Here is a 23,993-nt window from a genome sequence, read left to right as displayed (position 1 = left end):
AACTAGAATAGCTGCAGGCGTATGATATACTCATCCATTAATCATGATATAAAGATATTCTATAATGTATCCTCTACCTTCTCTAATTTGGGAGTACATGTTTTTCTTAAAAAAAATCCAAAACTACATAAAAATATCAGGTCCAGCTGACAAATTAATGGGTTTGGCTGTGGGGATTACAGAAACTTGCTGAGAACGGTTCACGATAAGAATGATTCAGCAACCGTCACGTGTTGTGATTCTTACTCCCCAAACCGCTTTCCATGAAAAGCTTTCAGATTTTTAATGATCTGTGAGTCACTTGACACCATTGTATTAGCCTGCGTCACAGGGACAAGTTTTCCAATGTCTGGAAGAAGTCAGCGCCATCGATCCCAGGAGAAGGACTGGGGCTTTCCTTACGTCCTCATCAAAGGCATTAAACAAAGGCGTCGGCCTGCCGGGAGGAAATGCAGCTCCCATTCCATCACTCTGGGATTCACGCTGACAAATGGCAGTGATTTAAATGCGTGTTTATATTATTACAAACAATGCTGCATAGCAAAGTCGGAAGGGGATGTCCTGGGATCTGGGTTGCTATTTTTCTCAGTGCTTACAGAACACTCCCATTTTCTTCCCATTCCTGTGTCTTGTGCCTGATGATGCCTGCAGAGTCTATTTCAATTAGATTTCCTCTTCTTTTACTTTTCATTTTTAAAGGCCACATTGTAATTATAGATTGGTGGGGCCAAGTGTGATAATTCAACACATGCATACAATGTGTCATGATCAAATCAGGGTCATTCCCATTTCTTTCTCCTTAAGTGCTTGTCATTTCTTCGTGCTGGGGAGCTCTGAACTCTTTTTAGTTCTTTATAAAACAGATCATATGCTGCTGTAAACTCTGATCACTCTATTGTGCTGCCGGGAACTAGAATTCATCCTTTTGGTACAACAGCGTCTTGGACCCAACAACCTCGGATCCTTTTCTCTCTCCCTCAGTGAAGGACACTCATTTGGAGTTTCGCTCACTTGTCAATCACTCAGTGGTTTTCAGGATACAAACAACCTGTATTATACCTTAAGCAATCCGCACCAGGACAGAGAGGGTGGAGAATACACGGAAGGGCTACAATTTAAGAGATTTGTGAAATCAGAGGTTCATTCTTATTTTGGGACTAAAACAATTATACCAGTAGGGTGTCTGGGTTCTCATCTAAGAAAGAGAGTCATAAAACAGGAAGTAGGGGTGTCCATCATGAGAACTTTTAAGATTTCAAGACTCCCTGCAACTTTTCTATGTCTGCTATTCTCTTTCTTTTCCCAAAGTGATTGGCGTAAAGATTCTCAGATCTGTGGACTGAGGTTCAGGTGCAAGAACAGGTCATCTCCTGTGTCAAAGTTAGTTTGGGGACCAGGCAAAGGGGGAATAAACCCTAGAAACGGGAGGTGACGATTCTTGGGAGAGATAGCCGATTGGGATTGAAAGAAATGAAGGTCTTAAACTAGTCCTGGGGACGGACTGGCACATAGTTGAAGCACAATGCCTCAGACTACCTAGTGTCTGGTCTAAGCTCATGTGGTGAAACCGTAAGCGCCAATGTGATGGTATTTGGAGGTGGGTCCTTAGAAAGGTAATGAGGTTAGATGAGGCCAAGAGGGTGGAACCCTAATGATGGGATTGGTGCAGATATCAGGAGGAGCTCTAGAGAGATTATCCTCTCTCGGTGTCTCTCTCTATACAAAATGAGGCCATGTGACTACTGAGCAAAATGGCGGCCACCTACCAGTCAACAGGAGGAGAGGAGAATGAAGCCTACCTTATCTGCACCTTGATTTTGGACTTCTGGCCTTGAGAACCATGATAAATATATTTATCCTGTTAAAGTTGCCCAGTGGTATATTGTTACACCAGCCCAAGCAGACTAAAGCCCAAACCAGAAAGACTTTATGGAGCTTTTCTACCATCTCATCTCAAACCCAAGACGGTGAAATAAAAACTTTCTTTTCTATTCCTTACAGATTCCCCTCTGAACACTGTTACTTATTTAAAACTACCCACTTACTGTGCCACATAAAATCTCCACAAATATTAACTCGTGTAAGTAGTAATTCTCAGCTGTGTTTTAGAGATGAGAAACTGAGATGCAGAGTTATGTAAATTGTACAAATGATCTCACTAGCAGGTGTCAGAGCTGGGGTTCAAACCCGGGCAGTCTGACCCCAGGACTGACCAGCCCTCAGTGTGTGGCCCTCTACACTTCCATGCTGGTCACCATGCTGAGAACTGTACAGTGGCCCTGATCACTCCAGTGATGATTCCCTTCCATTCTTTGTTCTCCTGCCTTGCCCAGGAATCACTTATTCAAGATTTTTCCTCCATGAAATAACTTACTCTCATCTGCCAACGAGCAAACATAACTCATTTTCCACTGTGTGCTGACTTACACTAGAACCCCGAAAATAGAATGAATGATAAGAAATGGATTGTCAGTGGGAGAATGCCAGAAGGTGTTTGATTCTAGAAAAGGTGGAGATCTACGTTCAGATTATTCAGAGATCAAATAAAATGATGATTTTTAAATTAAAAGACAATAACAAAAAATGTCCTTTGAGATCTAAGAAGACGTAGGTTAGAAAAGCCATTCTCAACCATCCTGAGGATTAGCAAAGACCAGAACAATTCCAAGGCTTAAATTTTCTCTTGGTTCAGCTTCTGGTAATTAAATTCTACCAATTAAGATGCAGACTCGAATCCAGCGGACACCCAGTGGAAACGGAGGAAGCGATCACCTTACCTGCTGATGTGTGTTTGAACTTCTCGCTTTTCTTCTTCCTCCACTTCCAAGGCTTGAAAATCCTGCCCAGGTTGGCAAACTTACTTCTCCTCCGGATGGGTGGGGTGTGGGTGCCTGGGACTAGGGAGTCAGAACGCATGGCCGCCAGCCTCTCCACTTCCTCAGCTTGTTTTCCCAAGGAAGAGATGGAAACACAGAGAGGAGACAAAGTGTTAAAATGGGAGCCTCACAGATGGCCAGCATTTTCCATGGTTACAGATAACAGGAACCACGTGGCTCTGGCTCCATGTGCCTTTTGGAATGGAAGTCATATCACTGTGTTCGAACGGCTGGGGACAACGAGCCAAACTCGAGAGATGCAGAGCATGCCAACCAAATCCACCCATCATCCATTCATCCATCCATCCATTCATTCATTCATTCATCCATTCATTAGTAAATAAGAGATGGGGTCTCATTATGTTACTCAGGTTGGCCCAAGCCAATTCATTCATTCATCCATCCATCCATTCATTCATTATTAGTAAATAAGAGATGGGGTCTCATTATGTTACTCAGGCTGGTCCAAAACAATTCATTCATTCATTCATCCATCCATCCATTCATTCATTATTAGTAAATAAGAGATGGGGTCTCATTATGTTACTCAGGCTGGTCCAAAACAATTCATTCATTCATTCATTCATTCATCCATTCATTCATGCCTTAGTAAACAAGAGATGGGGTCTCATTATGTTACACAGGCTGGCCCAAGCCAATTCATTCATCCACCCATCCATTCATTCATTCATTAGTAAATAAGAGATGGGGTCTCATTATGTTACTCAGGCTGGCCCAAGCCAATTCATTCATCCACCCATCCATTCATTCATTCATTAGTAAATAAGAGATGGGGTCTCATTATGTTACTCAGGCTGGCTCAAGCCAATTCATCCATCCACCCATCCATCCATTCATTCATTCGAGACAGGGAGGGTCTCATTATGTTACACAGGCTGGCAGTGGACTCCTGATTTTAAGTGGGACTCCTTGATCTACCTGTCTCAGCCTCCAAAGCAACTGGGATTATGGGTGTGTGTCACTGCACCTGCTACCCCAACCAAGTTTGCCCAGCCTTCACTTAGGGGGAGGGGAAGTGGAGGAGGAGAGGGGCAGCCGTTCTCTTGATAAGTAAGAGACCCCACCCAGAAGGCAAGAAAGACCATCCCAAAAGTCAAATGAGAGCCGGCAATTTCTTAGCTAAGACTTGGCAGATGTGATCACTGCAGCATTGGTGAGACAAAAAGGAGGGAGGTCATGTTCTCAACGGTCGATTAAAAGGATGCTCCGTTTCCACCACCCACGGCTCGCCACTTCCCTCCACCCACTCTACCAAGACCCTGAGGAGCGCTGAGGCCTGCACAGCAAGTGTCTCTATCTTCAGGTAACTGACCAATTTTAGGATCACTCATGCTTCCACCAGATTTTACTACTTCCTCTAGGTCTTCTTTTTTCCCCCCGCTGGAGATTTGCTTTCAAAAACTTCTAAGAAATTGAGAGCTGGGAGTATCTTTGGGAACATCAAGACTGTTCTCAATAACACCACTTGCTGAGTGCTGTAGTTTGGATCTAGAATGTCCCCCAAGGAACCATGAGTAAAGGGCTTAGTCCACAGCCCTTTGCACTACTGGGAGGGGGTGGACCCTTTAAGAGGTAGGGCCTAATGAAAGGTCCGAAGTCACTGGGGGTGTGGCCTTAAAGAGCAGGATGAGACCCTGGTCTCCTGCTCTGTTCCTTTTGCTTCCCTCCCATGAGGTGAAGAGTTTGCTCCACCATGCACTCCCACCATAATGTGCTGCCTCACTACAAGCCCAAAGCAACAGGCCCAATCAGTCATGGAAACTTTCAAAACTCTGAGCCAAAAGAAACCTTTGCTATTCATAAGTTGATTATCTCTGGTATTTTGTTATAGGAACAGAAAACTAACACAATGATATTTAAGATTTTCAATATTTCTTAAGGAAACATTGTAGACCCTTCCTTAAAGGTCACTATCACCCCAACCCTTCTTACAACATAAAATAAAACAACTCTTTCATGAGTATTTGCATATTGCAGTGAGCTAAATATACCCTGACTTGAATTTCTAAGGCAAGAATAATCAGAGAAAATAATTTCCTTGGCAAAATCAAGGAGGTGGAAAGAACCCAACTTTCCAGAAAGCAAAATTATATCTAAAGCTGTGGCAAACTCAAAAACCACCATGTCTGGCCTCAGATCCTGTCCTTCAGAAAAATCTGGAGTAAAGCAATATATACAGTCCTTGAAAGCTCAATCTGTGACCTGAGGTTTGCCTATTATTATACAAAATACTTTTAACTTGGGAGATTCCTTCATCCTACCAATCTATATGGAACTGTGACCACGAGCCAGGCAGCGTGCGGTGGCAGTTGTGTTGGTGACAAGTTGACAAAGGCTCTGGACAGCGGGTTTGAAAGGAAGTAGAAGGTCTTGGAGGAGGGACAGAAGCAAAGTCCATCCATGTGACTTAGGACAGAGTGACCTGCAGGACAGGAAGCAGATCATTCCCAGTTCCGGGATGCATATCAGCAGAATAGCACCCTTCATCCCGAGGCAGGGAACACGGTAGGGGGGCTCAGGTTTGGGGTGAGTGTGGCGGTGATTTGGACATGGTGCAAGGAGGTGACACTGAAACCCTTGACTCCAGAGGTTCCTTGACCCAGGATGGAGTTACTTCCTGACAAACACACTGTGGACGCAAAACATCCTAAGGTGAAACTGCACCACCGACCACACCCACCCCACTGAGCTTCCTGGCCCCTCAACACCGCGCACTGTAGAGCATGGGTCACTTCCCATGGGGCAAGTGGGGCTCTCTGGGAGCTGGGATCGCTGCAGCTGCCCAGCATCTCGAGGGAGGACCTGATCACATCTCACTAGCCCCGGAAAAGACCTGAGTCTGAAATTTGAGAAATAGTTCCTCTTTTCCATCACTGATTAAGCGACCGCTTCCTTCTGCACCAGATGTTGTGATCATTTCTGGGAAAGACAAACAGAAGGGACCCACAGGTTCATAGCACACAAGCTTCAACAGGGCAAGGAGGCAAAACCCAAGGGAAGAAGGATCAGTGAGCCAGCAGAGGGGATTCGGGAGGGAGGAGGCACGGGAGAAGGGAAGACGGTGGAGTGAGTATGACCGGACTTTCCTGTGCACGAGCAGGAGTACGCTCACCAGCACGTGCATCCACACATAGTTGTTGTTTCAAATAAACAATCTCTATAAGGGGCTGGAGATGTGGCTCAGTGGTAGAGCACTTGCCTGGCATATGTGAGGCCCTGGGTTCGATCCTTGGCACCACATAGAAGTCAATAAATAAATAAAATAAAGGTCCATTGACAACTAAAAATTATTTTCAAAAAACTACAAGTAAATAACAGAAAGATCAGTAGGAATGGGGGAGGGAGGAGGAGGGAAAGGGGGAGTATTGGGGACTGAATGAGAACAAATTATATTCCATGCTTTTATAATAACGTCAAAATGAGTCCTAAATGTATGTATAACCAAACAAACAAAAAGAAGGTGGAAATAAAAAAAGAAAAATAACCCAAGAAAGTAAAGTGGAGACAGTGACTCATTCTGCCTCCCAGGGCTGCAGAAGGCCCGATGTGTGCGTGGGGGGTCCCGTTTGCTTAGGTTTGAAAGAGGAAGGGGTCTCCTCCCTATATGGGGAAGAGGGAGAATTGCATCCTGGCAGGAAAAACAAACCCAGGGGGTCCAGGAGCTTCAGGGACCCAGGGAATCAGCGTGTCAGCTGCATTAAGTCAAGTGGGGAGCTGGGGAGCTGGTGAGTGAGGTCTGAAGCAGCCACCAGAGCTTCTGACAGGTCTCCCAAGCCTCTGAGCTTGATTCCATCAGCTGAGGGAAGAGGATGAGAATTTGAGAATGGGAAGTTGACAATATTACGTTCCATGAATGTGTTCTGAGTGCTCACTTTGTAACAGACACCTAGGCGACATCAGCACACAAAACAGGTAAGAATACAGACTCACGGAGCTTACCCCGAAGCAGGGCAGAAACAAATACTGACACTAAGTACAGAGCATACTGGAAGATACGTGATTGGCGGGGAGTTAGAAAAGTAGGATCTGGTAAAGGGGGTCCATTCTGATTAGTGGGGCCATTTCTTGGAGAAGGGACATGATCAGCAAGCAACCAGATCTGTTTCTTAGGAATACCACTGAAACACTGATCCAAGTTGAATTGGATCATAAAGGAACAGGTGACAGAGAAAACAGTAAGAAGGCCACTGTCACCATATAAACCAGGGCCCAGGCAGTGCAGCCCTGGCACTCTGAGTCAACTCGGTCACCTACGTCTCCAGAGATGCGGAAATAAATACCACTCTTCATTTCAAGAAAAACACACCCATAGGACCAAAGACTGTTTCCCAAGAATGTATTTAAGAAATGAATAAAAATTATTCCAAAATAGCCACATTAAAATAATTATAATCAATTAGGAGAGCCTTTGAACAACTAGAGCGGCAAGGCGCAGGAAAGCACTGTAAAGATGTAATTATACCTCTGGTGAAATGAATCCTTAATAAGGGTATTATTAAATTCAAGATGTTGAGCCCCTAAGTGCGGTAGATTACTGAGCAGACCGGACGGCATTAGGTTTAAGTGATTTACGTTTTAATCTCCGTATTACGTTCCCCGCTCATTCATCTGAGGACAGGGGCTAGCTCTCCAACTGAATGCTCTGCGACCAGAGGAAGAGACTGAGAGGCCCGGGAGGCCAGCTGTGGATACGGCTTGGAAAGCAAGGAAAACAGACAGGCTCAGAATCAAGGTTGTCCAGAGCAGGATCACCAGACTTTTGGCCGTAGGTCACATCAAGGCTGCTTTGCTCAGGCCCTCTGTTCTCAGTCTCAAAGGTGGACTCTGTGTGCTGTGGAGAGGGGAGAGGCTGCCTGGATAAAATGTCCACTTAGACATGAGCCAGCTCCAATGCCCACACCATGCAGGACCCAAGGCAGGCAGCTGGCCGCTGAGCTGATGCAGGCAGCTGAGGGACAGCAGGAGGCCGGGCCCAACATCTCCTGGGGCTTCCCGCACCAGTGACCCAGGAATGCTCTTTAGACAGTTGGGGCTCCCTTATGACACAGCTGGGTTTGGTTTTATCTGTAGGACGAAAGCAGCTAGGGGTGCCTTTTCTTTCTCCGCAGATATGCAGGCAAGGGACCATTGACTTGGGCGTGCTTTTGATCACCAGGAACCAAAGGACCCATGCCTGCTGGTCCTCTGACTGTCCTCCCTCATGCATCCTGGCATTGCTCCCTGGGGCTCTGAGGACATGTGGTGACAGGAGGTAGGCAAGGGCCCCCCAGCGGGTGGCTTGGCTGGCTCTCAGGCCACTGGTCCAAGGAAAGCGCCAACCGCGGCCTTCCGCTGGCCTAGGAAGGTCGTCCTACAGTGTCTCTGAGCTGCTGGAAAGAAGGCAGGTTGGTGGCCCTGCGCCCCGTGCCTGGCTGGAGTCAACCACATGGACAGGAGGAGCCGGGCAGCTGCGGCTCTGATGGCAGCAGATCCACCGGCCCACAGCTCCTAGGACATTGGGGGACCTGAACCCGAATCTGACCCGTGTGTTCAGAAAGGGACGTTGTGCACAGGACAGCGCTTCCTTAGGAACCAAGGCTGATGACGATGACAGCAGTGCCCCTGATGGTGACCGTTAGTGTTAGATGGAGGTGTCTCACAAGAGCAATGCGAGAACACTCGGAGGTGAAGTGCTGAAGCGATGAAGATTTAAAGTGGCTTCTCAGAAGGCCTGAGCTCTAAATGACGGTTTACCTACTCTCAAGAACACCGACCTACTGTGTGAACATCTGGCTCTTTGAATCTCTATTAATTCTCTGAATTGATCCCCTGATATGGATTAACAGGGTGGTAACTGTAGGCAGGCAGGGTGTGGCGGGAGGAAGCAGGTCACTGGGGGTTTATGCTTTGTCCCTGGAGAGAGGAGCTCTCTCTGCTTCCTGACTGCGGGGTCCTGAGCTGCTTTCCTCCACCACGCCCTTCTGCCATGATGGTCTGCCTCATCTCAGGCCCAGGGCAATGGAGTCAGCTGACCATGGACTGAACCTCTGAAACTGTGACCCCCAAATAAACTTTTCTTTCTCTGTGTTGTTCTTGTCAGGTCTTCTGATCACAGTGACGGAAAAGCTCACTAAAACCGTGATGATGACTTCATGGTTCAGACCTGGAAGGTATCTTAAAGGCACATAAGTAAAAGCTTCATGGCCAGCCTGCAGTGCTGCTGGGAGGCGGTAGGACCTTTAAGAGGTGGGGTCTCCTTGGAGGAAGTCAGGTCATGGGGGCGTGTCCTTGAAGGGATGTTGGGACCTGGCTTCCTTTGCTGTTCTCTTTGCTTCCCATCTGCCAGGAAGTGAACAGGTTCCTGCCTCCTTGGACCTCCACCTACGGCCACCAGAGGCCCAAAGAAATGGCAAGGAAACCATGGACAGAAACCCTGTAACATGAGCCAAAATAAACCCTTCTTCCAGAAAAGTCGATCTGTTTTAAGTATTTGTCACAGCGATGGAAAGCTGACCCAATGACAGCGAGGTAGGATGATGAAGGTAACAATATTCAGTCCCCAGGTCTGTGCCTGGCATTAACCTGAGCACTTAAAAACATACCACGTAGCCCGGAGCAGTGTTGCAACCCCAGCAGCTCAGGAGGCTGAGGCAGGAGGATCGAGAGTTCAAAGCCAGCCTCAGCAATGGCGAGGAGCTAAGCAACCCAGGGAGACCCTGTCTCTAGATAAAATACAAAATAGGGCTGGGGATGTGGTTCAGTGGCCGAGGGCCCCTGAGTTCAATCCCCAGTACGCCCCCGCCTCCCCCCAAAAAAAATCACACCATGGAATCCTCATGTTCCTCTTATGAGCCGGTGTATACTGCCCATTTTATAGTTGGGGAAATGGAGGAGAAGCTAGTGATTAGGAAGAAGTAATTTCTCAGAAGAAGTGCATGCTTTTAATTAAGACCTGTCCGTCTCATGAACACCTCCCTGCTGTGTGAACGTCTGCTCTTCAGCTCTCTCTGTGACTGACCAAGTGACAGGAGAGCTTCAGAGATGAGGGAGGAAACGGGCTCTGATTTGAAAAGATTACAAGAGATGACAATATCAACTGAGTCCACTAACAGGTGCTGTCTTACCCTGAAACGCCAAATAGTTGTGCACACCTGTTCGCAGATGCCCTGGAGGATGCCCATCCTAGATCGCTAGGACATTAGGGACCAGGCGGAGATTTTCTACTAAGCACCTATGCCACAGGCTACAAGCAGGATCTCAGTGAGTGGCAGCTGTGACCGGAACACCCTCGGATCTGCTTCACTCAGACAGCTTTACGTGGCAGGGTGAGGAGAACGCCGATTTTGAAACCAGGTGGAAGTGGGTTCACATCGATCGACTTGTGGCTGCTGGTGGATCTGAGTTTTCTGGAGCCTCCCAGCAGGGGACGAGGGCTTCCTGATTTTCCTCCAAGTCAGGAGTCAGCCCTCCTCTCCTCCCCATAGGGGTTCAGGAAGCAATGATCTCAGTTCTGACACTAGAGGTGCCCTGTGTTGGCCAATCACAGCTTTGTATTCTCTTCCCTTCACCCCAGGGATTCGTTCAGGGATGAGCAACTGAGCCTGGCCAGGCAAGGAGACTCCACTGTGCGTTTCACTGGGAATACTGACAGACACACTGTTTCAACTCTAAGCCTAGTCGAAGTAGAGGCTGCCAGCTTTTTACAAAGCCTTCATTCAACCCTCGGTGATATTAAAAGAATCTCCAGGTCATGACAACCATCCATAAGCTTTGAAGAAGAAGCAATCCTATCGTGTCAACTGGTTTATATTTTCTAACTGCTGCATCGGAAGGATGAGGATATTTCAATGAGGCTATTTCTGTGCCATGACCCTTAGCACTCAATGAGCAAAGAGCACTGCGAATAGACCAGACGGCGGGGGAAGAGGTCCTATTTAAATGTAAAATCACACAGGCTTTGTGTTATATTTATTGGGACACTGGATGTCATCAGCAAAGTTCTTTCTGAGATCCTCCATACAAAATTCCTGTTTGGTCACCCGGGACTCTACCTTCAATCACACACGTAATGACTACAAAAGCTTACAAAGCATTTTCTTACTCATTTAACCTACACAATATATTTGTAATTCGGAAAGGAATTTGTTTATCTGAATTGTTGTAAAGTCTTGTGTTAATCCAAAGCAACAATTGCTCCATAATGCCGGCTCTTTGTTCATCTAAAAACCTCAGACCCTAGGGTCTCATGTGCTTGCAGTTCAATAAACAATGCCTTTCAGATTCAAACCAAACCTCAACAAACACTGCTTTCTCCTGCAGGGGTCAGCAAATTCTTTCTATTAAGCCACCTAGTAAATACTGTGGCTTGAAGGACCATGATCATCCTTATAAATGCCCAACTGCCCATCACACCGTGAACACAGTCTTAGACCAACATATACCAGCGGGCATGACTGTTCCAGTAAAGCTTTACTCACAAAAACAGGCAGTGGGCCCTCAGGCCCAAAGTTTGCCAACCTTGTCCTACAACATATTGCTGTTGGTAATCTTCCTGCCACTTCAAAGGGACAGACTTGCCTGAAAATTAAGCCAGAAGAGAAAAGAAAGAGCTGAGGAGGACTCACTCATGTGAGACTGAAACCTCACTATACCATTTGGAGCCCTGGATCCAGCTATGCCTGAAACCATCAAACCCCTGGATGTTTCCCTTACATGAGCCAATAAATTCTCTTTCTTTCTCTTTTTTTTTTAACCAAAGTTAGGTTGGATTAGGTTCTCTCTTCTTGCAATCAAAATGTTTCCAACAATGCACTGCATGAGCTTAGAAAAGGTCTAGAAGTTCCTCTCGGTAAAACAGGGATGATACTGAATTGTGAGGACTAACAGGCTAAGTCATGGTTTGGATCTTAAAATGTCCCCCAAAAGCCATGTCCAAGGCTTGGGGCCACAGTCTGTGGGGCTATTTGGAGGTGGTGGAACCTTTAAGAGATGGAGCCTACTGGGAGGAAGTTAGGTCATTGAGGGGAGTGTCCTTAAAGGGGATGTTGGGAGCCTTGCCCCTCCTTTCCCTCTCTTCCTCCTCCCCCTCCCTTCCTCCCCCACTCCCTCCTTCCCTCCCTCACTCCCTCTCCTTTCTGACCACTGTGAGATGAGCAGCTTTGTTTACCACACATTCCCTACCACAGGGTTCTGCCTCACACAGGCCCAGCAACCACAGAGCATTGTAACCATGGACTCTAAAACCATAAGCCAAAAGAAATTTTTTCTCCTTTAAGTTGATTTCCTCAGACCTTTTCTCACAGCAACAGAATAACAAGAGATATATACTCACTGGGGCATGGAGCTCAATAAGAGTGACCTAAAACTGGCACGCCTTCTCTGGTACTAGGCTGACCTCCTGGCCCATAGGGGTTCCCTGGGGGTGAGGTTCCTTATCTCTTTAACATGTACTCTTCCTTAGGCAATTGCATGAATTAAGAGGTTTTAGTGGGTCTGAACTGAGCTGAGACTCTCCTGGTCAGTGCATCTCAAACTTGAGTGTACATAAGAATATCCACCAAAGTCCCTCTTAAAATTTGTGACTCCTCATCCCCATCTCTGAGCGACAGAACAAGCAACTGAAGTGCCTAATGCACAGTCCAGGTAACACTCTGCCAGCGTCTGGGAATCACACCTTGAGAAACCCTGTGGCATTCCTGATCCGGTCGAGAATCCTCCTCCCTTCTTCCCAACACCACGTGTCCATGGCCTTAGGGCAGCTGGCCAAGGAGGAAGGTCCTAGTGTGGAAAATAAAGCCATTTATTTTGATTCTGTGTGTCTGTCCGCCCCATGTTTCTGGGAATTCTTTTAAAAAGTGTCACGTTCACACAGGGCTTTATTCTTTCCTCAGTCTCATTAGATCTTCAAAGCATCGCCATAACATTTCCCAAATTCCTTCTCTCTGTACTATTTTCTCAAAGGTCCACATGACAATCGAGCCCTTCCAAGGCTCTGAGAAGGTCTGCAATATCACCTTTAAACTTTGTTTAGCCCTTTATTTCCCCAGTTTGATCACAGATGTGCTTGGTTGGTGTTTCCCTTTGGGACATCATGAAGGCCTCACAGACGGGCTCCATGGAACTCAGTTGGCCAACTGCTGCCTTCATGTCTTCTCTTGTCCCATCCTAGAGTTGCAGGAAGACACAGAAGAGGTAAGTGCCTTGCTCCAGAATGTGCCACATCAGACAAGGAATCGAGGTGACCCGGGATTCCCGAGTTGCACTCCAAGTCTTGTGGATGACTCCAGAACGCTGAGCAGGACTTCTGATTCAGTCCTTGCACACCGTCTTTCCCTCCGTTAATCCTGTCGCGGTTTGAACACTTCTCGGCGGTTTTCCTCCAGGATTTCAGATGGCAGCCACTCAGCTGCCCACGGTAGGATGACGGGGAACCCCAAGGCGCTTTTACTCCACTTCGACACCATTTCTTGCGTCTATGTCCCCTTAAGCCCAGAGTTCTCATTGTCTCCCTCCCGTGACATCACAGTGTCCTTCTGTAGCTGCCGTTAGCTCCCAGACCAGGTTTTCAAGTGTCCTTTCTCGTTTGTGAAGCGACATGTGAAAATCCAAATAGTACTTCTGGGAAGGATGTTTTTGCAAGGGTGTTGGACTTTGCTAAAATATCCTTGTTTTCTTTTCTCCTTTTATTTTAATTACCGTCAATAGCTCGACTAAGGCCACTCGATTAGGCAGAAAGGAAAAACCCTCCTTAGACTACCTGTTGAGATTTTCACGAGGAAACTCTCCATTTTTTTGTCTCGGAACACAGAAACTGAGTTCCATTCGTCCCTTTCTCCAGAGGCGAATGTCCTATTCTCTTTCTCCTATTAATTGCTTTAGGGACCTTTAATATTTTGCAAGAAAGATGTTAAAATTTTAACGTCGCCTCCATAGGGAAATTCAAGGTCAATTTTGCCCCATAAGAAGTGCCGAACAGGGTTGGGGTGTAGCCCAGTGGTGAGCGAGCTCTCCCTAGCATGTCTGAGGCCCAGGGGTCTGTCCCCTGCACTGAAAAAAAAAAAAAAAAAAAAAGTTCCAAAATCACCTTCAACTGAGTGCTTATTTTAAAAATTCTTTTGGTCTCATGACCTTAGAACCTAGAGCTGGACTCTGAACGTCAAGGTCTAAGTGCCCACCAATATGGAACTCTGTCACCATGGGAAAATGGATGAACCTCTCACAACTACTGTATTTGCTTACCTGCAAAATGGGGATAGTGATATCAACTTCTCGGACAGAGGGTATAATCACTATATTTGCATGACAAAACTAGTGTAAGCAGCATTTAGTGGGTGCTCATTCAATAGTGGCAGACTCCAAATGTAGGTTATCGATTGCTTATGCCTGTTCCCCTGCCTATATTCACCCTGACTTCCTCCCCAGTCACATCTGACCTGTGGGGGCTGCTCTGTCTCAGCTGAGGTATAAGAAAGTGCAATTAAAGATTGTCCACTAGGATCCACTCCCCAGAGCACAGAAGAAACAACTGGGCTGCCCCAATCCCAGGTGGGACCCTAAGTGGCTCAAGTGCAATTGCTGGCTCGACTCTGGGCTGACCATCTGCAATGATCTGTTCCTGTTTTACTTGCAATGTGGTATTTTAATTCGTAGAGTGTCTTTGCAGTTTTCCTGTGGGTCACACAGGGAGGCTCGTCTTGACTAAATAGCTCTCTTTGAGCTGGTCCTCTTCTTCTTGGCTGGGGGCTAGCTGGGGGTGGTGCTGGAGGTGGACCCAGGACCTACCTCACACTTGCTGGGCAAGCGCTCCAGCCCTGAGCTGTGGCCCCAGCCCTCCTTTCCAAAATTCCTAAGCCTTAAAGGATAAGGCATCACATCAAGGGAAGGAAAACCAAGGAGTCACAGGAGTAAGCAATGTCAAGGCTAGCTCCTGGCCTCATATCTGTCTCTTCGGGTACTTTTAGAAAACACTGGGGAACCTCCACATGTGCAGGTTCTTCTGCATCTGCAGAGGCAGCTGACCTTGGATTGGAACTATTAAACAAGAGTGCACCTCTCCTGAACACTACTGGCCTTCCAAATTGTCTTTATTCCCTACATAACAGCTACTTACAGAGCATTTACCTTGTGTCAGGTAGAGATGATTTTCAGCAGGGAGGAAGATATGTGTAGGTTCTCTGCAAACACCACACCACATTATATAAGGGACTTGAGTCTGGGTATCCCCAGGTGTCCTGGAACCTACCCCCCTTGGATACTGAGGGCCTCTTTTTGTATCAAGGTCCCTGAGGGCACTGGGTTATGATATGCTGACTCAGCACACACTTCATTTACAGTAAACTCAAATTATGGGCCAGAGGTAGTGAGAAAAGAGGACGTTCTTATTCTCTCTTTTTTTTCTTGGTACTGGGGACTGAATCCAGGGGTGCTTGACCACCGAGCCAGATCCCCAGATTTTTCATTATTTTATTTTGAGACAGGGTCTCACTAAAGTGCTTAGGGCCTCACTGAGTTGCAGAGGCTGGTTTTGAACTTGTGATCCTTCTGCCTCAGCCTATGTTCCATTCTTTAAAATCCTAAAATGAAAAGTATCAACCGGACTAGAGCAAACACTACATTTCATTGTAGCCGCATTTGAACCTGATACCAACCTATAAAGCACACATAATGAAAGATGACATAGACACTTGTGGCCCTGTGTGATGGAATAATTTTAAAGCTTATTATTTAATGCAAAATAATTTGCATTAATTTAATTAATTTAAAGCATCACATGCTTCCGAATTCAGATTCAAAATTTAAGAAAGAATGCCAATATTCACAGATACTTCCTGAATGCCCTGAATTGATTTCAACAGGAGAAGAAACTTCATCTACTCTCCCCATGCCTGGGAACGTCAGAGCCTCCTAAAGCTCAGTATTCAAATGCCCTGCCATCTCAGCATTCTGTTCCTTCATAATCCCCACAACCAGCTTCTGAGTGACAGAACCACTCCCTTCAATGCTGTCTCCCGGAGGGACCTAGGTCTGGGATCCTTGCTAACGCCAGGGGCGTTAATGACATGAGCTGCTATCTTCACATCATTCTTCCAGTTTATCTACCAGAAAATGTTCCTTGGACGGTGCAGAGGTCAGCAGAGCAGGCAAGTTTTCCTGCACAGCTTATCACACATCTCTCGAAACTCTTCTGCAATGGATTCTGAAAGCAGAGGAAGGTTTTCCCATTGAAATGCAAAGCTTGCAGAAAAATATTCTCTCACCAATTCACGTTGCCTGCTTTTGACCCTACAAATTAGCAAAATGTATGAATTTAAGACTCTCTGATTTGAAACACATTCAGGGCCTTCAGTGAGAGAGGAATCAATGAGTATCTCACAGCAACCATTTGAATAGTGCTTTATCATTTATCAAGCATTTGCCTAGTTATTTTATCACTGGATCCCTCCAAAACACCAACAAGGAGGTGAGAGTATCTTAGACCCTCTTTTACGAAAGAGCAAATTGACAATGGCAGGGAGGGCTGGTTCCCTGCCAAATCCATTCTTCCCTTCCTCTTCAGTGAATGCAAATTGATTTTTGTCCTGCTAGAAGACTGCTTCCCAGTCTCCTCTCTCTGTAGGGGTGGCTGTATTATCAAGCTTTGGGTCAATAAGATGTAAGCTGAGGCATTGTGAAGAACTTCCGGGAAGTCTGCTTAACAGGGAGAGATGGGCTGTTTCTTTGCTTTCCCCTTCACCTCCAGGTTGTAGAGCACAGAAATGCCTGGTACGGAGCAGCCATTGTGGAGACAAGGGTCATCTCATAGTTGGGACGAAGCAGGAGCTGGGTGGTACCTTGGTCTTAAAGAACACAGCATCCTGGAACTGCTGCCTCTGTACTTATTTTATATGAGAGAGAAATCAACCCTTATCTGCTTATAATATTTCCATTTTACGTGCTTCATGCCTCTGAACCTAAGCCTAATGCAAAGCAGAAACTTCCCTGAGTTTATACAAACTATACGGTTGGCAAATGGCAGGATATCAGTGCTGACATGTATGTTCCTAGCTGACACTCTTGCTGGCAGAACTTCAGAAAGAACTTTCGAAAGGCTGCTTCTCAGTCTGAAAAGGAGCCAAATCCTTTCATGATTTTTAACACTTGAATATTCATTTAAGAGAAGCCCAGAAGGTTCTCTTCTTCTCTTCCCTCTCTCCATGCTAGTACTTTTCTTTCTCTCTCAGGCCTTGATTTCAGTCTCCCAGGACTTGGCTTTCCCCAGATAATTCCATTGGCTCCCCTGGCTTTAATTAGCCTTGATAACCTGAATATTTCTAAAGGTGGAGCTTTAGCCCAGAGGACTCTCCTAAGTGACACAATACTCGCTGTGTGACCCTGGCCAAGTAAATTAATCTCTCTGGGTCTCAGTTACCCTTATGTATAAAACAGGGAAGAGAACAGCATCCACCTTGGGGGCGGTTATTGTGAAAAACGGAATAATTTCCTGTAAATAAATGCTTCGGGCCAGTTTCTCTGTCACAACTAGAATTATGCTGTGCTTTGTCTCCAATTGTGTCACGGGACCTCAAATTCACTTCACCTGAAGTGCACTGCTTTTCTCCTTCACCGTTTTCCAGGAATGGCCAAGCCGGCCACCTACCTGCTCAGACAGCGGCCGGTGCTTGCCTCACTCCACCTCCTCCCTCCCTGCACCAGGTCCAGTGCTCCCGAGCCTGGTCTAAAGGAACCCGACGCGCTTCCCGCTCTCGCGGCCCCTCTTCTGGGAGTCCAGTTACCCACACTGTCAGTTTCTGGGCTCTGCTCTGGCTGTTCACCCCAGGTCTGCCATGCAGCAGCCGGGCACAGCCTGATCCAGGTGCGCCCCTGCTCTTCCCCAAGCCCCCGTGGGTCCTCCTCACTCCTAGGACAGGGGAAGCCTTCACACCAACTCAGGGGACATGACCAGCCCCATTGCCAACCACCCAGGGGCCCTGACTCCTGCTTGTCTGCTCTTCTTTCTTCCAATACAAGAAACCTCACTTCTGCCTCCAGGCCCTTACACCTGCTGCTCCTGCTGCCTGGCTAATTAATTATGTGTGTCACAGCTGCTTGCCAGTTTCCTCTGTAACAGACAAGGCCACACCCCTTCCGTCCCTCATCCTTCTTAGTAGGACCCAAACAGTGCTCTGAAGTCCAGTCCTGCCCAGAGGCTGACCCCTTGCTGGCTAGCAGGCGGATCTCTGGCTAGTGACCAGTGAAATGTGAGCAAGACACCCAGATCCAGCAGTGAGACCTGCAGGGGGCCTGCAGGTGGCTTCTGAGACAGGCCTCCTGACTCTCAGAGAGAGACTTCGAGAAACAACCCCTTCCTGCCCCCACTCGCTGTGGTGCGGGATGCCAGGACTGAGCTATCGCAGCTGTCCTGCACATAGGAGGCCGGAGTCCTAAAGCAAGGACAGAGCAGAGAACCTGGCCGCGGGGACAGATCCGCTGTGTGAGATAACCAACGACCTTATCTAGGCCAGTGCGTACAAGGACCTGTGTGACCACAGTCAAAATTACCCTGACTGACATGCCACTACTACCCGGCTCACCCTGGGGGGAAGATGACCAAGGCTCCATTCGGTGAATACTGCTTGAATGAAAAGTGAACGAGTATTTCCTCAGGAGAGGCAGGATGAGCTCTGGCTCGCACACACCCAAGATTTCCCATCTTCTGGAACGTTTGCCCATAGTGAGCACAGTGAAGATTCATCCCGTAGCTACTTCTACGGCAGAACAGGAGACGGGGTCTACCTCCAAACCACAGGTAAGGAATGGCACCTGAGAACCAGCTCACACCCCAGGGGAAAATAAAAGCAGCCGACATGCTTCTTTTATTTTATTTTTTACTACCAGGAATTGAACTCAGGGGCACTTGACTACTGAGCCACATCCTCAGCCCTATTTGTATTTTATTTAGAGACAGGGTCTCATGGAGTTGCTTAGCGCCCCACCATTGCTGAGGCTGGCTTTGAACTCCTGATCCTCCTGCTTCAGCCTCCTAAGCCACTGACATGATTCTGTAAAAAGATGCCTTGGTTCTAAGCGTTATCCCTGCTCTGACCAAATCAACGTTTTTGCTTGAACTTGATCACTGGCTTTTCACACAAGTTCATCCCACATGACACAAGGAAATTTGCTGATTTGGGCCACTAGATCTATTATTGAAGGGTGACATCACAAACTAAATTCCATCAGTATATAAAAGCAATAACCCAAGTAATCAATCCTGGGTGATTAACTAAATTAAGGAACTGATGTGACTATGCGGCCATTAAAAATGATGACAGAGGCCAGGCAGGGTAGCACACCCGTAATCCCAGCAGCTTGGGAGGCTGAGGCAGGAGGATCACAGATTCACAGCCAGCCTCAGCAACTTAGTGAGGCCCTAAGTAGCTTAGCAAGATCCTGTCTCAAAAAAACAAAAAGGTCTGGGGATGAGGCTCACTGTTTAAGCACCCCTGGGTTCAATTCCTGGTACAAAAAAAAAAAAAAAAAAAGATGATGGATTATGATGGATGACTCTATCAGCTTCAAAAATTGCCACTGTTCATTTCTCAGTGAAAAACAAATCACCAAATGTTATGTATAGTATCATTCTAGCTTTCTAAGAGAGTAATGTACCTATGTATACATCTATCCACGACAGGCACAGGATTTAGAAGAAACTCAGATAAGAGTGGTTCTCCATGGCTGGTAAAACTGGCTACTGGCTGGGATGTAGCTCAGTTGGTAGAGTGCTTGCCTCGCAAGCAAAAGGCCCTGGGTTCAATCCCCTACACCGAAAAAAAAAAAAAAAAAAATTCTAATGAACTAGAGTTTCTCTATGATGTTTTTCTGCCTTTTTTTTTTTTTTTTTTCAGGAAGCAGGAGGCAGATTTAATCCCATCTCTGACATTCACCTGCCACGTGCCAAACCTCAGTAGCCACCTTTGTACCACAATGAAAGCAAGAAACCATCTCTCTGAAGTTGTCATGGGGATGAAGACAGGTAAACCTGTAGGGGTGGTTTAGCTGCAAATGGTAGGTACTAACAAATGTTAACTACTGCCATTATTATACTAGAAAAGTAAACTGTCACTACTGCAGTGTAGGTGGATGTCCCTTTTATTAAATGCTTTGGATATTGGATTTTGAAATACCTGCATATACATAGTGAGGTGTCATGGGGTTGGGACCTGAGACCAAACACAAAATTCATTTATGTCTCATATCCCTTAAACACCTAGCCTGAAGGTCATTTTACACCTTTCTTTCATTCGTTCTAATCAGTAGCACATGGCAGTAGAATGCATGTATACACTTTGATGGATCATACATAAATACTTTTGTGCATGAAGCAGCCTTTCATGATATGGAAGTTTTTGCTTGTGGCCTCCTATCAGTGCTCAGAAAGTTCTAGATTTTGGAGCATTTCAGATTTTGGATGAGGGCTGCTCAATCTGTTTGAATACTGCTTTGTTTTGAAGTCTAACAAATCTACAGATGATACTTGGTGGAACTCATGGTCAAGTGCACCAGGCGTGAGGGAATTACTGATGACCCTAAATGTTCTCTCCCTCACCAGAGCGTGGCAGAGGTCCCTGCGATGTGGTGTTTAATGGCAAAGCTTTGGAGTGGACAGACCTAGGTTCATGAGTTAAGGCAAACTTCTTCATTTTAAAATGGGAATAATCATGTTTTCCTTATGGGGCTGTGGAACGCATGTGACAGTACATTTAAATGCGCGAATCATATACTATAAGCCCAGCTCCTGGTCACAGTAAAGAGTTCAACAAGAATTAGAATTATTGTAAACACATCATACGCTTGTCTAGCATATGTGAGGCCCTGGGTTCAATCCCCAGCACCATGAAGACAAATAAATAAATTCACCATAAAATATATTTTTAATATAAAAGATTCACCATGATTTTCTGCTAACTATAATTTTTACCTTGAATTAATTGAATTTTAAAAGAGATCAGTGGGACTCATTAAATAGAAACTAGAACAATGCACAGAAATGCCCTGCTGGGTTCAAAAGAAATCAATCGCAGAACTTGTCTGTAATATTTGTATTTTGAAAGATGTTAAACTGTCTTAAAGTTGGGTGGGGGAAAGGCAAAAAAAAGGATTCTGGAGGAAAGACTATAATGAAATGAATTCAAGTTTAATTGGATGCCAAATTCATCTTTATCCTCGAGGACTTAATTTATGTGAAAATAGTGCTCTCATGAAAAATGAAGCATAGTATTTATAGACTAATAAAAAACACAGAGCCCATTAGCTGGGCTAACAAGACATATCTACAATTAATTTTTACCTTGGGAAAACAAAATAATTTGGGTTTTAATCTTACAGCTAACTTGACTAGAAAGGCAAAAAGTAACAAAGCAGCCACTGTGAATACTTTGAAGGTTCCAGAGGCATTTATTTAAATGGAAATTGCCACTAGTGAATTTGGTGGAGGTGTACTGAGCAGAAAGAAATTAGGCTCCATGAAGTCAGTATTTTCATGGGTTTCTAACAGGATTTGATTTTTGTTGAACTGTCCTTCAAGATCCATGGAAAGTGATTTCCTGATCTATGTCCCAGCTTTTCTCTCTCTCTCTCTCTGTTTTTTTTTTTTTGGTACCAGGGATTGAACCCAATGCCACTTAACCACTGAGCCACATCCCCAACACTTTATTTATTTACTTTTTTTCTTTTTTTTAGTCATATTTATTGCCTGTTTTTCTATTGATTTATTCAATATTTTTATTTGTATAAACTTTTTATATATGACAGAAATCTTTACAGTTATTTACCCTTTTATTTAACTGTAGTCTGCATTAGTACTGGAAGTTACCATTACATATAATCTGTTCTGTAAGTGATGGCTTATTATCACGTTACCCTAGGTTCTGTGTTCTTGAAGCAGTACCTCAGCAAAACAGGTAACAGTTTTACAAGATGAAATTATCAAGAGTAAAAATATATTCAGCTTGTATAATACCTATCTTGAATTTTGGATCAGCTCTATGTTCCCGTTTGAGATCACAGTAATTTTACAACAAGAACCAATCTTTTGAATATAACTTTAAAGAAGCTGGAGTCTGGCTTGTTTTGGAGCCACTCTAACATGCAGTTGGTGGGAGGGGAGGCAGAGCCTTATCTCAGGTAAGGCATGGCTCTTTACAAATCTGAAGTGAAGTGTTTTAATTCTGATGTTGATCTTTCCTTGTTTCTTAAATGTCATTTTAAGAAGTTTACATATATTGATTCCTGAGTCTACATGAACATTAGTTTATATCTAAAACATGAATTCAAGAAAGGCTGAGAGAGCTTTTAACTTTCCTTTTGTGTGGCATAGTGGCAAAATGCTTTCATGTTTCACGATATTAACCTTTAAACAAATCAGGCTCTCCCTAACTTTTAGAAATACATTTACATTTAAATTTTTTTTTATCTCAGTGTAAAAAGTAACAAATTTTACATATACCCTATTGATGACAGGTCCTATAATAGAACATTAAATGATAGAAATAAATCCCCAATAACATTTACTTTTCTTATTAGTTTAAAATTACCATTACAGACAAGTTTAATTTGGAGAATAGCAGCTTGATAAATTTTCTGCTTTAAAGGTTTGTATATCTGGAAAATATGAACACATTTAATATACAAAGAATGACCATTCCACAATTACTTTGATATCTTTAAATTATCAAATTTGGTTTTTAAAGAAAAATTTAGACTCTGTAACGTAGTACAATACTCTTAACAGTCGTCTAATCATTATTATATAAACCCCAATTTTTAAGACTAGTTGTTCTAAAGAATAGAACTCAATAGACATAATATTAAGAGTAAATTTAAGACATTAGTATCATGAGCTCAAAAAAATATAGAATTTAAGAAGAAAAAAAACAAGAGTCCTGGAAAAATGATATGCCGTTAATCGTTTTGGTAAAGCATCACATAATTTCTTTTGCTGGAGTTCAGGTGAAACTTTTTGCACTTTTTTCCCCCTTGGGTTTGAGACTGGTCTCCCACTAAGCCTTCTGGCTTCCTCCATTTACATTTCAATGTAAGCCTTTACTGAGATCTGAAAGGAGCTGAGCTAACAGGTTCTAGCAGAAACTTGATGCCGAGGGCATTTTAACCCTTTTTCCTGGTTAGTGATCAACTCAGGTTTGGATGCAAAAAATTATGAAACATTTATCTCCCACTACTTTTGAGGAATGGGGCTGCTATATCATACTCCTTACTGTGACATGCCACTGACTGTTGGGCTAGTTACTCCCTCCACACCGGCCATCTCCCGTAGGGGGACTAGAATATGTACAAGGGACCTCGTGGCAGGAGGACTGGGTGGGCTGGGCAGGGGAATGGAAGCAGAAACAGAACCGGGCAAAGGAGATAGAGAAGCAGTGGCCAGAAGGGCCTCTGCTGCAGTGAAGGGTATGGGGGTGGTTTGTTAGCTGAGTCAAAGTTGGAGAAGGAGGAGGGATTAAGAGGGGGAGAAGCAGCCAAAAGGAGGGGTTCGAGTTTGCAGGAAGAGCAAAGAAGCACAAGAAAGAAAAGACTTGAAGATAAGGACTCCCTTTCCAACTGCCCGCTCGCTCACAGAAGCTGTGTGCCATTACATGCCATTTTGGATTGATTATCTAAAGGGTACACAAACGAATAAGTTTTGATGACTTTAAGCCGGGGGTTAGGCGAAGGGTTCTAAAGTTGTCGAATAGACATCCCAGTGGTGAATCTGCTGGAATAGAGGACCCAGATCCCATGGTGGAGACTGATACAGCCGAGTCAGTGTCCAGGGTATCCCGAGGTCAGAGTAGTCGGCTGAAGATGAGAAGGCAGCACAGTGATGGGGTGGTCACACAAGCATCAATGTGGGCCAAGCAAAAGCCGAGAGAGTTGAGGACCTGACGTCAGGATTTCGAGAGCTAGAACAAGCGCAAAGAGGAGCCTCAACCCTGAGAGAGAATCTCCACCATAAAGATCAGGGCCCCACCATCAGATAAGGTCAACTAAGGGGGCAGCTGTGACTGCAAAAGTCGTGGATGGGAGAGCCCCCATTCCTCAATTGCCTTGAGGGAACCGGACTATCCACGGTCACGTCTCAGGTCA

The 23,993-nt window shown here is 45.3% G+C and overlaps 1 protein-coding gene across 7 annotated transcripts in view; it reads right to left on the bottom strand.

Moving 5' to 3' along the window:
* Positions 1 to 23,993, bottom strand: part of PHACTR1 (phosphatase and actin regulator 1) — a 502,764-nt gene that overhangs the window by 200,475 nt on the left and 278,296 nt on the right. For all 7 annotated transcript variants that reach the window (XM_079147314.1, XM_079147312.1, XM_079147317.1 and 4 more), the window contains one exon: positions 2,778 to 2,942. In XM_079147314.1, the coding sequence (XP_079003440.1) occupies positions 2,778 to 2,942 (165 nt within the window). The remainder of the gene's footprint in view (positions 1 to 2,777; positions 2,943 to 23,993) is intronic.

The sequence above is a fragment of the Sciurus vulgaris genome, assembly GCF_902686455.1.
Source record: "Sciurus vulgaris genome assembly, chromosome: 7".
NCBI classification, from domain to species: domain Eukaryota; kingdom Metazoa; phylum Chordata; class Mammalia; order Rodentia; family Sciuridae; genus Sciurus; species Sciurus vulgaris.
The sequence above is the reverse complement of the archived record's forward strand: the minus strand, read 5'-3'. Positions and strand labels throughout refer to the sequence as shown.